We start from the raw sequence: 12,293 nt of genomic DNA, 5'->3' as shown, positions 1-12,293 counted from the left end.
TAATCCACATTTAGAGCAGCATAAAAGATGAAAAAGATGCACTCATTTGCTGCCAGTATAGTAAATATCCAGGCTGTTTAGCCTGGCAATGCTCTTTAATAGGTGTTTTACATGGGATTGACCATGCACAATAGGTGATAATCTTGTATAATACCACAGCCTGTTTTCAGCGGGTGTGGTCTTTCAGAAAGCTCTACACTCTACTGCAAATTGATTTTTCATTGCAAAATCACCGGGTGTGACTGAATACAATTTATGTTTTAAATCTTTTACAGGTATACAACTTGAATCGAGACAGCCAGAACGAATCCAGTAAGTGCTTAAGGATAAACTTTTAATCTTTTTTGATAGCTTGCACTCATACTGCATGCTTTTGTGCAAACCCTCACACTAACCCAATGAGATAAAATCAAGCGCTTCAACCATCATGATCCGTGTTGCAGTTCAAACTGAACTTGTTTTTCATGGGTAAAAAGCCAATGTCGGTTTAAATCTGATCTAATCTAATCTATTTTATCTCGCTTTAGTGGCTCAGTTAGATGTGATTGGCTTCAATGTCGTCAAGAAGTTCATTCACGCCATAGAGACCAAAGGTATGACTTCTTTATACCTTTCTGTGTGTGTGTGCCCAGTATGTGAAATGTCCATAAACACATCAGTGTGTGTGTATCTAACACTCTTGATTTTTTTTCTGCCAGGCATTGATGAGCAGGGATTGTACAGACTAGTTGGTGTGAACTCACGAGTGCAAAAACTACTGAGCCTTGCAATGGGTAAGCCAGCACAACCAAACACAAAGCTTTACTAAAACTTCTAGATGATCTCTTATTTCCCTCATTTGATCCAGGGGCGTAGACAAGGATCTAGTCATAACTGAGCCAAGCAGAAGGCAGTGCAAATTCTTAGATGCCTTAAACTGCTGCCTAATAAGGTGCCCTATTTCAAAGCTATAAACTGACTGAATAATGACAGAGCACTTAGCCGTAAAAGGCAATCCCAGCAATCTGTGCAGTACAACTTTTCTCACCACAGATTTCAAATCTGGTGGACGAAGGCCACTCAGGTGGCACAGCGGTAAAATATGCCAGCGCAACAGAGCTGGGATTTCGAATACATCGCATCGAATCTCAGCTCTGCCATCCGGTTGGGCTGGGCGACCACATGAACAATGATCGGCTGTTGTTCAGGGTTCCTCATAACTGGTGCAATTACGACCTCTGCTGGCTGATCGATGCTGCCTGCACAGAGTTGGGGAATAATGCTGATCAGGGTGTGGCTCTCTGTGCACAAGGCTGATCCGCATATGAACTCGCCACGTGCCGGTGAAAAAAGGCAGTCGGTACTGCTCATATGTCGGAGGTGGCGTGTGTAAGTTGCAAAGCTCCTCAGTCAGCGGTGGAGTGTTGTATCGGTAGAGGCGAAGCGTAAAGGGTAATTGAATATGACTAGTTTAGGGGAGAAAATTGGGGGAAAAAATCTGAGAAAAAGAGAAAAAAATCTGGCGGACGAATGCAGAGCAACGAACGGAATTCTTTTCAAATGTAAATAAATTCTTATTGATTTTTAATGTGTATAAAGGTGTACAAATGTTATTGTTTGCAAATTTGAGCTTGTCAGTGACAATTCAGCCGTTTCTGGTACAGCTTGTATTCTAACGGGTTGTGTCGCCTCAGCCCATTGGTTTAACTAGCCTGAGGTTAACTGTGTTGTGTTGAGTTGACATAATCGGCATAATTGCTGTCTAAGTAGTGCCCCCTTTATGCTGTTCTTTAATGGCCAGGACTCTCCCAGGACCACCACAGAGCAGGTATTATTTAGATGGTGGGTCATTCTCAGTACTGCAGTGACACTGACATGGTGGTGGTGTGTTAGTGTGTGTTGTGCTGGTATGAGTGGATAAGACACAGCAGCACTGATGGAGTTTTTAAACATTGATAACAGTCTACCAACCAAAAATATCCAGCCGGCAGTGCCCTGTGGGCAGCGTCCTGTGACCACTGATGAAGGTCTAGAAGATGACCAACTCAAACAGCAGCAATAGATGAGCGATCGTCTCTGACTTTACATCTACAAGGTGGACCAACTAGGTAGGAGTGTCTAATAGAGTGGACAGTGAGTGGACACAGTATTTAAAAACTCCAGCAGCGCTGCTGTGTCTGATCCACTCATACCAGCACAACACACACTAACACACCATCACCATGTCAGTGTCACTGCAGTGAGAATGATCCACCACCTAAATAATACCTGCTCTGTAGTGGTCCTGTGGGGGTCCTGACCATTGAAGAACAGGGTGAAAGCAGGTTTAAAAGGTATGTAGAGAAACATGAACTACAGTCAGTAATTGTAGAACTACAAAGTGCTTCTATATGGTAAGTGGAGCTGATAAAATGGACAGTGAGTGTAGAAACAAGGAGGTGGTTTTAATGTTATGGCTGATCAGTGTAGGTAGAAGACTTGTGACTTGATGAGTTCCGTAAGGTAGCTTGGATCTGGTCCAGATTTGGCTTTGTAAGCGAGCATCAGTGTTTTATACTGAATGCGTGCAGCTACAGGAAGTCAGTGAAGAGAACGCAGCAGTGGGGTGATGTGGCAGTGTTTAGGTTGGTTGAAAACCAGGTGAGCAGCTGCATTTTGAATGAGTTGCAGGGGTTTAATAGTGGACATAGGAGCACCTGCCAGGAGGGAGTTGCAGTAGTCCAGCCTTGAGATGACAAGTGATTTGACAAGAGTCTGAGTGGCTTCCATAGAGAGAAATGGCCGAATCTTGTTGATGTTGTAAAGGAGGAATCATTAATGTATTTATTTAATATTTAAAATAAAAGTTAAATACATCTGTAGCTCAGTAACTGCACAGGTTAATTAAAAATGATGTGGATGATTAGTTCCTAGCATTGCATTCTATAGTAATTCTACAGTTAGTCTATTTACCAAAAACACTCATAAGGATTGCGTGTAACACTGTTCATCCCCTAGCATAAGAGAACACTTATACAACGTTGGCCTGTGGCAGACTTAGCTCATGCCTACCTGCATTAAACACACCTACAAAACAGGTATGATAAAGTCAAAAGCAAAATATCCATCCAAGAAAATATGGCCGAATGTGTTTGTTTGTTTGTTTGTTTGTTTGTTTATTAGGATTTTTACGTCATGATTTACACTTTTGTTACATTGATGACAGGAACGGTAGTTACTCACTAAACAAGATTCATCAGTTCACAACATAGTGTCTGCAATTCACCTCACTTGCACGTATTTGGTGCTGGAGCCTATTTCAGCTTTTCAATGGGCGCAAGGCACACAGTAACACCCTGGACGGGGCGCCAGTCCATCGCAGGGCAGACACACACACACACATACACACACCCATTCACCTACAGCGCAATTCAGTGTCTCCAGTTAACTTGACTGCATGTTTTTGGACAGTGGGAGGAAACCGTAGCACCCAGAGTAAACCCACGCAGACACGGGGAGAACATGCAAACTCCACACAGAAAGGACCCGGACCGCCCCACCTGGGGATCGAACCCAGGACCTTCTTGCTGTGAGGCGACAGTGCTACCAACTTAGCCACCGTGCCACCAGACATCTCACTCACTCACTGTCTGAACCGCTTATCCAATTAGGGTCACGAGGGGTGTTGGAGCCTATCCCAGCTTTTCAATGGGCGCAAGGCACACAGTAACACCCTAAGTGGCTAAGTGGGTAGCACTGCCACCTCACAGCAAGAAGGTCCTGGGTTTGATTCCCAGGTTTAGCGGTGTGGGTTCTTTCTGTGTGGAGTTTGCATGTTCTCTCTGTGTCTGTGTGGGTTTCCTCTGGGAGCTCCGGTTTTCTCCCACAGTCCAAAGACATGCAAGTGAGATAAATTGAAGATACAAAATTGTCCATGACTGTGTTTGACATTAAAGACTTGAACTGATGAATCTTGTGTAACCAGTAGCTACCGTTCCTGTCATGAATGTAACCAAAGGTTGTTAAACATGACATTAAAATCATAATAAATAAATAAAATATACACCTCCTTGTTTCTACACTCACTGTCCATTGTATCAGCTCCACTTACCATATAGAAGAACTTTGTTGTTCTACAATTACTGAATGTAGTCCATCTGTTTCTCTACATACATTTTTAGCCTGCTTTCACCCTGTTCTTCAATGGTCAGGACCCCCACAGGACCACTACAGAGCAGGTATTATTTAGGTTGATTCTCAGCACTGTTGTGACACTGACACGGTGGTGGTGTGTTAGTGTGTGTTGTGCTGGTATGAGTGGATAATACACAGCAGTTTTTAATACACAGCAGTCCTGGAGTTTTTAAATACCGTGTCCTCTCACTGTCCATTCTACTAGACACTCCTACCTAGTTGGTCCACCTTGTAGATGTAAAGTCAGAGACGATCGCTCATCTATTGCTGCTGTTCGAGTTTGTCATCCTGTAGACCTTCATCAGTGGTCACAGGACGCTGTTGGCTGGATATTTTTGGTTGGTGGACTATTCTCAGTCCAGCAGTTACAGTGAGGTGTTTAAAAACTCCAGCAGCGCTGCTGTGTCTGATTCACTCATACCAGCACAACTCACACTAACACACTACCACCATGTCAGTGTCACTGCAGTGCTGAGAATGACCCACCACCTAAATAATACTTACTCTGTGGTGGTCCTGTGGGGGTCCTGACCATTGAAGAACAGCATGAAAGGGGGGTAAAAGGCATGCAGAGAAACAGATGAACTACAGTCAGTAATTGTAGAACTACAAAGTGCTTCTATATGGTAAGTGGAGTGTAGAAACAAGGAGGTGGTTTTAATGTTATGGCTGATCGGTGTATGTATGTATGTATAGGGGGCTAGAAACATGCAGGTAAAGATAATGCCACTACCACTACTATTGCAAAATGCTGGATTTTGTCCTTGACTCTGTATATAAGTCTGTTAAACAAATTGTATTTAATAGTTTGCTGCTATTATTTTAATACGGTGTTGACTTCTAATCCATTAAAAATGTCTTTTCTGTTATTAAAGGGCTTTGATGATAATATTACTCATCTACAATGTGATTCTACTTAGAACACTAAAATCCTTATATTTCAAGTGAAAATATCCTGCACCACGTTTCGACTTTGTTTATTCTTCTAACTGCTGGCAGAAAGGAGACCTCATTAAGAGACTTCATCAGCTGAATTGTTATGTGACTCATCCAAAACACACATTTCCTGATTGCGGCAGTCTTTAAAAAATCCCTCTGGCCATTCTCCCAAAGATTTCAAAATAGCATTAGGAGTTGGCCCATCATACACTAAGCTTTAGATTTATTGGCAATCTTTGTAGCAAAGGCTAGAAAGGGTTATATAAATGTATTAGTAGATTAGTAGTAAAAACTCACTCGGAAAATCTGAGAAAATTAATATTTATTTTTCATTTCATTCCATTTTCATCTGCCTGTTTATCCTGGTCAGGTTCGTGTCAGACCTGGTTTCACTGGTAAACACTGGGCATAAGGCAGAAATACTCTGAACTGGTTGCCAGAAAACTCCTGTCATGTGACCATCACACTTCCAGAAGGCTTTTTATGGCACCTATTCCAAATAGTGTGTAAGCACGGTTGTAGCGCCTTATTACCTACTACACTTTACTGCCTACCAGCAAATCCCTAAGCATGGCACTTGGATAAAGTTTTGCCTTTTTAATATCCTCTTCATATGTACGCTGAAAAATTAGACATCCCCTTGTTGTAATGCCAATTAATTACCTAAGCACATGTGGTATTTATTATTTGCAAAAAGATTTTAAAAACAAGACTTACACTGGTGGGTTAGCACTGTCGCCTCACAGCAAGAAGGTCCTGGGTTCGATCTCCAGGTGGGGCGGTCCGGGTCCTTTCTGTGTGGAGTTTACATGTTCTCCCCGTGTCTGCGTGGGTTTCTACCTGGAGCTCTGCTTGCCTCCTACAGTCCAAAAACATGCAGTCAGGAGACTGAGTTGCCCTATAGGCGAATGGGTGTGTGTGTTTGTGTGTGTCTGTGTATGTGTGTCTGCCCTGTGATGGACTGGCACCCTGTCCAGGGTGTTACTGTGTGCCTTGCACCCAAAGCTGGGATAGGCCCAGCAGCGAGCCTAATCGGATAAGCGGTTAAGAGAGAGAGTGAGTGAGTGAGTGAGTGAGTGACTTACAGTGGTGCTTATACACTGATCAGCCATAACATTAAAACCACCTCCTTGTTTCTACACTCACTGTCCATTCTATCAGCTCCACTTACCATATAGAAGCACTTTGTACTTTTACAATTACTGACTGTAGTTCATCTGTTTCTTTCCATACTGTTTTAGCCTGCTTTTACCCTGTTCTTCAATGGTCAGGAGCCCCAAAGGACCACCACAGAGCAGGTATTATTTAGGTGGTGGATCATTCTCAGCACTGCAGTGACACTGACATGGTGGTGGTGTGTTAGTGTGTGTTGTGCTGGTACGAGTGGATCAGAAAGCAGCACTGCTGGAGTTTTTAAATATCGTGTCCACTCACTGTCCACTCTATTAGACACTCCTACCCGGTTGGTCCACCTTGTAGATGTAAAGTCAGAGACGATCGCTCATCTATTGCTGCTGTTTGAGGTGGTGATCTTCTAGACCTTCATCAGTGGTCACAGGACGCTGCCCATGGGGCGCTGTTGGCTGGATATTTTTGGTTGGTGGACTATTCTCAGTCCAGCAGTGACAGTGAGGTGTAGTGATCCTGTGGGGGTCCTGACCATTGAAAAACAGCAGTTGCGGGTAAGGTTTCTTCGAGGGGTTAAATATTTCAAGTTGCAACTGTAGTTCCTTGTAGTGATTATCATTGACCATAGCTGCTGAACCCTCTGTGCACATATAACTAGGTTTAAAGAAAGCAACAAGTAACTTAGTGGGTAATTTACTGGACTAGTTTTAAGCCAGTTTGGATAAAATCGTCCTCTAATGTACATAAGTTGAAGGCCCTGCTGGTAATCCTCTGGCACCAGATACCACAGGACTCCTTTTGATGTGGAGATGGATTTGTAGTACAGAATTGAAAATATTGAGTTGATTTAAAATAGTAATAATATATACACTGATCAGCCATAACATTAAAACCACCTCCTTGTTTCTACACTCACTGTCCATTTTATCAGCTCCTCTTACCACATAGATGCACTTTGTAGCTCTACAATTACTGACTGTAGTCCATTTGTTTCTCTGCATGCTTTGTTAGCCCCCTTTCATGCTCTACAGAGTAGGTATAATTTGGGTGGTGGATCATTCTCAGCACTGCAGTGACACTGACATGGTGGTGGTGTTAGTGTGTGTTTTGCTGGTATGAGTGGATAAGACACAGCAGCACTGATGGAGTTTTTAAATACCTCACTGTCCCTGCTGGACTGAGAATAGTCCACCAACCAAAAATATATCCAGCCAACAGCGCCCCGTGGGCAGCTTTCTGTGACCACGGATGACCAACTCAAACAGCAGCAATAGATGAGCGATCGTCTCTGACTTTACATCTACAAGGTGGACCAACTAGGTAGGAGTGTCTAATAGAGTGGACAGTGAGTGGACACTTATTTAAAATGGTCCTGTGGGGGTCCTGATTATTGAGGATCAGGGTAAAAGCAGGTTAAAAAGGTATGTAGAGAAACAGATGGACTACAGTCAGTAATTGTAGAACTACAAAGTGCTTCTATATGGTAAGTGGAGCTGATAAAATGGACAGTGAGAGTAGAAATAAGGAGGTGTTTTTAATGTTATGCCTATATCAATACACTAATTGCTTTTTATTCTTAGACCCCAAAACCTGTGCTGATTTGGAACTGGAGGGCTGTGAGTGGGAGATCAAGACAATCACCAGCGCTATCAAAAACTACCTCAGGTACCTCCAGCATCACCTGCTACACATTTAAATTATTCTGAATTATAATGTTGCACCTCTTTTGGTGAAAATAAATTATTAATACTGAGTTATTCTAATACCCCAGCTCCAAATTCATGTTGTTATAAGCTGTTAACATGCTGGCTGGTTTACTTGGCTATGATAAACAGATGGGTGTGTCCATAACTAAGAACTCTGCCATAATGGCCTGGTTTATAAAGTGCTGCACAGAAGGTTGCCCATCCAACAGATTCTCCCATCACTGCACAGGGCGTTGTGATTTTTCTGACCTCCCTGACCAAAGCCTTTGTTGCCCTGATTAGCAATTTGGCTGTACAGCCAACTCTATTAGGGTTCACTGTTGTGCCAAGCTTTTTCTCAGCTGTGCTATTAACCAGCTGGGCACCCAAACAAGATAGAATAATCGAAGGTCAAACTGGTCAAACTACTGCAATGGCTAGTGGAGGCATCTGCATCAGATATGGTTGATATCACAGGTATTACGTAATAGTCTGCGTCTCTGTCCTCTCCAGAGTCAGTCTTTGCAGCGACCTACAGTTGAAAAATTGGATATGACTACATTGGGAAATAAACAGCCTTGACTTAATGTAATATCTTGCAAGCACCTGGTGTCTTTTCGACAGAAAAGATATGTAGTCGATAGTCTTGCAGTTTAATCCTAAGGCTGTTATCCCTCTTTCTGTCAGCACAGCTTTCCTGAGTTTAGTCTATGAATTTATCAGATCATTCATTAACCTTCTTCTGTCCTCTTTTTACTGCAGAATGCTGCCTGCACCTCTGATGACCTACCAGTACCAGAGGAGCTTCATCAAAGCAGCTAGTGAGTTTTTCTTTCTCATTTCTTTCTGTTCTTTCTTTTTTATTTATACATTTACACATATATTTGTGTATTTCTATGCGTATAAATATGTATAAACATATATATTATATATATTTTAATTTACTTTTTAATTTCATGCCTGTCCTGCTCTGTCCTATCTTGTTCTCTTTTGTACTGTCCTTTGTTCTTATCCTGCCCAGCCATGTAATTTCCTTCCCTTTTTGTTGTATTTCCTCTTCCTTTTACCTTTTCTGTACTGTCCATTATTTTCCTATCCTTTCCTTTTATTTTCTTTGTATTACATTTCTTTGATTTGCTTTACTTACTCTGACTTGCTCTTTTCCTTTAATTCAATAGCATTTTTGTACCTCGTTCACTTTACTTTTCCTTTTCTTTTCTTTCCTTTCCCTACCCTACCCTACCCTACCCTACCCTTCCCTTCCCTTCCCTACCCTACCCTTCCCTACCCTTCCCTTCCCTTGCTTTCCTTTTGTTTCCATAACTTTCCTTTCCTCTCCTTTCCTTTCCTTTCCTTTTCCCTTCCCTTCCCTACCCCATCCTTTCCTTTTCTTAACTTTCCTTTTCTTTCCCTTCCCTACCCTACCCTTCATTTCCCTTCCTTTCCCTTCCCTTCCCTACCCTACCCTACCCTACCCTACCCTACCCTTCATTTCCCTTCCTTTCCCTTCCCTACCCTACCCTTTCCTTAACTTTTGTCTCCTTTTCTTTCCTTTCCTTTCCTTACACTACCCTACCTTTCCTTTCCTTTCCTTTCCCTACCCTACCCTACCCTACCCTACCCTACCCTACCCTTCCTTTCCTTTCCCTACCCTTCCTTTCCCTCCCCTACCCTACCCTACCCTACCCTACCCTTTCTTTCCTTTCCCTTCCCTACCCTACCCTTTCCTTAACTTTTGTCTCCTTTTCTTTCCTTTCCTTTCCTTACACTACCCTACCTTTCCTTTCCTTTCCTTTCCCTACCCTACCCTACCCTACCCTACCCTTCCTTTCCTTTCCCTACCCTTCCTTTCCCTACCCTACCCTACCCTACCCTACCCTACCCTTCCTTTCCTTTCCTTTCCTTTCCCTACCCTACCCTACCCTACCCTTCCTTTCCTTTCCCTACCCTACCTTTTCTTTTCTTTTCTTTCTTTTCTTTCTTTTCCTTTCCCTAACCAACCTTTCATTTCCCTTCCCTTTTTCCCCTTTTTTCCCTTCCCCACCCTACCCTTAACTTTTGTCTCCTTTTCTTTCCTTTCCATTTCCTTCCCTTCCCTACCGTTCCTTCCCTTCCCTTCCCTTTCCTTTCCCTACCCTACCCTACCCTTCATTTTCCTTCCCTTCCTTTTCCTACTCTACCCTTCCTTTCCTTTCCTTTCCTTTTCATTTCTTTCTTTTCCCCTCCCTACCCTTCCTTTCCTTCCCTTCCCTTCCCTTCCCCTCCCTTCCCTTCCCTTCCTTTCCCCTCCCTACCCTTCCTTTCCTTACCTTTCCTTTCCCTTCCCTTCCCTTCCCTCCCATTCCCTCCCATTTCCATTCCCTACTCTTTCCTTTTCCTACCCTTCCCTTTCTTTCCTTTCCTTTTCTTTCCTTTCCTTTCCTTTCCTTTCCTTTCCCTACCCTTCCCTTCCTCTCCCTACCATACCCTTCCTTTCCTTTCCTTTCCTTTCCTTGCCTTGCCTTGCCTTTTCTTTCCTATACCCTTTCCTTCCCCTACCCTTCCCTTCCTTTCCCTACCTTACCCTTCCTTTCCTTTCCTTTTATTTCCTTTCCGTTTCTTTTCTTTCTTGTCCTTTCCTTTTCTTTCCTTAACTTTCCTCTCCTTTTCTTTCCCTTCCCTTGCTTTCCTTTCCTTTCCCTTTCCTACCTTACCTTTCCCTTCCTTTCCTTTCCTGTCTTTTCCTTTCCTTTCTTTTCCTTTCCTTATCTTACCTTACCTCACTTGTTTTTTTCATTTCGCTTCCTTTCCCTTCCTTACCTTTTCTTTTCCTTTTGCTTTTCCTTTTTCTTTCCTCTCTTTTCCTTACCTTACCTTACTTTAACTAACCCTTTATTTTTCCTTTCGTTTAGTTTCTTTACCTTTTCTTTCCTGTTCCTTCCCTTTCTTTCCATATCTTTCTCTTTACCTTTTGTAAGTTTTTGTTTTGGTCATTTTATTTTTTCCATATTTTACACACCTTTATCTCTATTTCTCTATATTTCTATTTACTTTCATTTCCACACATTTTCTTTTCCCTTTATTTTTTAAAGATTTTTTAAAAACTTTTTTTACTCTTTCTTGTTTGATCTACACTAGCCAGTCTCTGTGTGAGAATCTGCTGGCACTATTTCCTCAGATCTATTTTAACAGTTGGTTTTTGGTTTGACAGCTATTAATAAAGCTGCTCTTTCAGCCAGTCGCAGTGTGACCAAGTCCTGCTCAGTCAAAGCAGGAAGGCATGGTTTGTTGTTTTAGAGGATAAAGGAAGTTCATTTTTACACCAGGGCCTCCACCATCCTTCCTACTGTAAAACAACTGGCTCTGGATGTTTTTTTATGGATCTCTTACAGTTACTTGCTGAGTTTAACTTCTTTCCTCACTATCCTGTTTGAATCCTTGTCTGGTCTGCCTGTCCTACTTTTTTTACCTTGTCTAACAACCGTATCTTCAATATGTGTTCCTAATTTTCTTTACTTAAAAAAAATACTATCAGTGTCTCTAATGGTTTGTATCTTGCTCTAAATGGGTGTGAGTGGGTGGAATGAGGATCCTGTCCTTATGTGAACTCAGGATGTTTTTTTTACACAGGCTCACTCCTCCCCTTTCCCTTCCTTTTCTCCTCCTGCTTTTTTTCTTCTCTCCTTCACGGTTATGTAAAAAGGGCACTGTGCCACCTGGAACTCAATTATCATCTGGAAAAGAGAGAGAGAGAGAAGTCGAGTTTGGAATGTCTGTGCATGCAGGCAGGAGATTTGCGTGTGTGCGTGTGAGAGGACAAGAGCCTGTGGTGTTGGTTGTAAACATAGTTCCGCAGAGTTCATGGACACAGACAAAGACCAGGATAGAGCAGAAGTAGAAAAAAACGAAACTGTGTGTGTGTGTGTGTGTGTGTGAGTGTGTGTGTGTGTGTGTGTGTAAAGCTACTTTGAATGAAGTTACACCATGACTCTGTCTGTCCTACTTCTGCCAAATACCTACTCTATAAACACTTATGTAACCACCATATCACACGTAGGCCATCTCGTATTCTGATCCGCTCTCATTTATTCTTCCCTCCATCCTCTCATATGGCTGCTTCGTAACTTTATAAGCGGCCTTTAACCTTTGTGTAGTCTTAGCATTTTAAAATAAAAAACATAACATTAAAACCACCTCCTTGTTTCTACACTCACTGTCCATTTTATCAGCTCCACTTACCATATAGAAGCACTTTGTAGTTCTACAATTACTGACTGTAGTCCATCTGTTTCTCTGCATGCTTTGTTAGCCCCCTTTCATGCTGTTCTTCAATGGTCAAGACCCCCACAGAGCAGGTATTATTTAGGTGGTGGATTATTCTCAGCACTGCAGTGACACTGGCGTGGTGGT

At 42.5% G+C, this 12,293-nt stretch overlaps 1 protein-coding gene across 6 annotated transcripts in view; it reads left to right on the top strand.

The window, feature by feature from the left end:
* LOC134330970 (rho GTPase-activating protein 26-like) overlaps window positions 1–12,293 on the top strand; it is a 166,944-nt gene that overhangs the window by 97,771 nt on the left and 56,880 nt on the right. For all 6 annotated transcript variants that reach the window (XM_063012291.1, XM_063012290.1, XM_063012288.1 and 3 more), the window contains 5 exons: window positions 276–312; window positions 528–593; window positions 699–773; window positions 7,800–7,884; window positions 8,667–8,725. In XM_063012291.1, the coding sequence (XP_062868361.1) occupies window positions 276–312; window positions 528–593; window positions 699–773; window positions 7,800–7,884; window positions 8,667–8,725 (322 nt within the window). The remainder of the gene's footprint in view (window positions 1–275; window positions 313–527; window positions 594–698; window positions 774–7,799; window positions 7,885–8,666; window positions 8,726–12,293) is intronic.

Source organism: Trichomycterus rosablanca, chromosome 16, assembly GCF_030014385.1.
Source record: "Trichomycterus rosablanca isolate fTriRos1 chromosome 16, fTriRos1.hap1, whole genome shotgun sequence".
NCBI classification, from domain to species: Eukaryota; Metazoa; Chordata; class Actinopteri; order Siluriformes; family Trichomycteridae; genus Trichomycterus; species Trichomycterus rosablanca.
The sequence above is the reverse complement of the archived record's forward strand: the minus strand, read 5'-3'. Positions and strand labels throughout refer to the sequence as shown.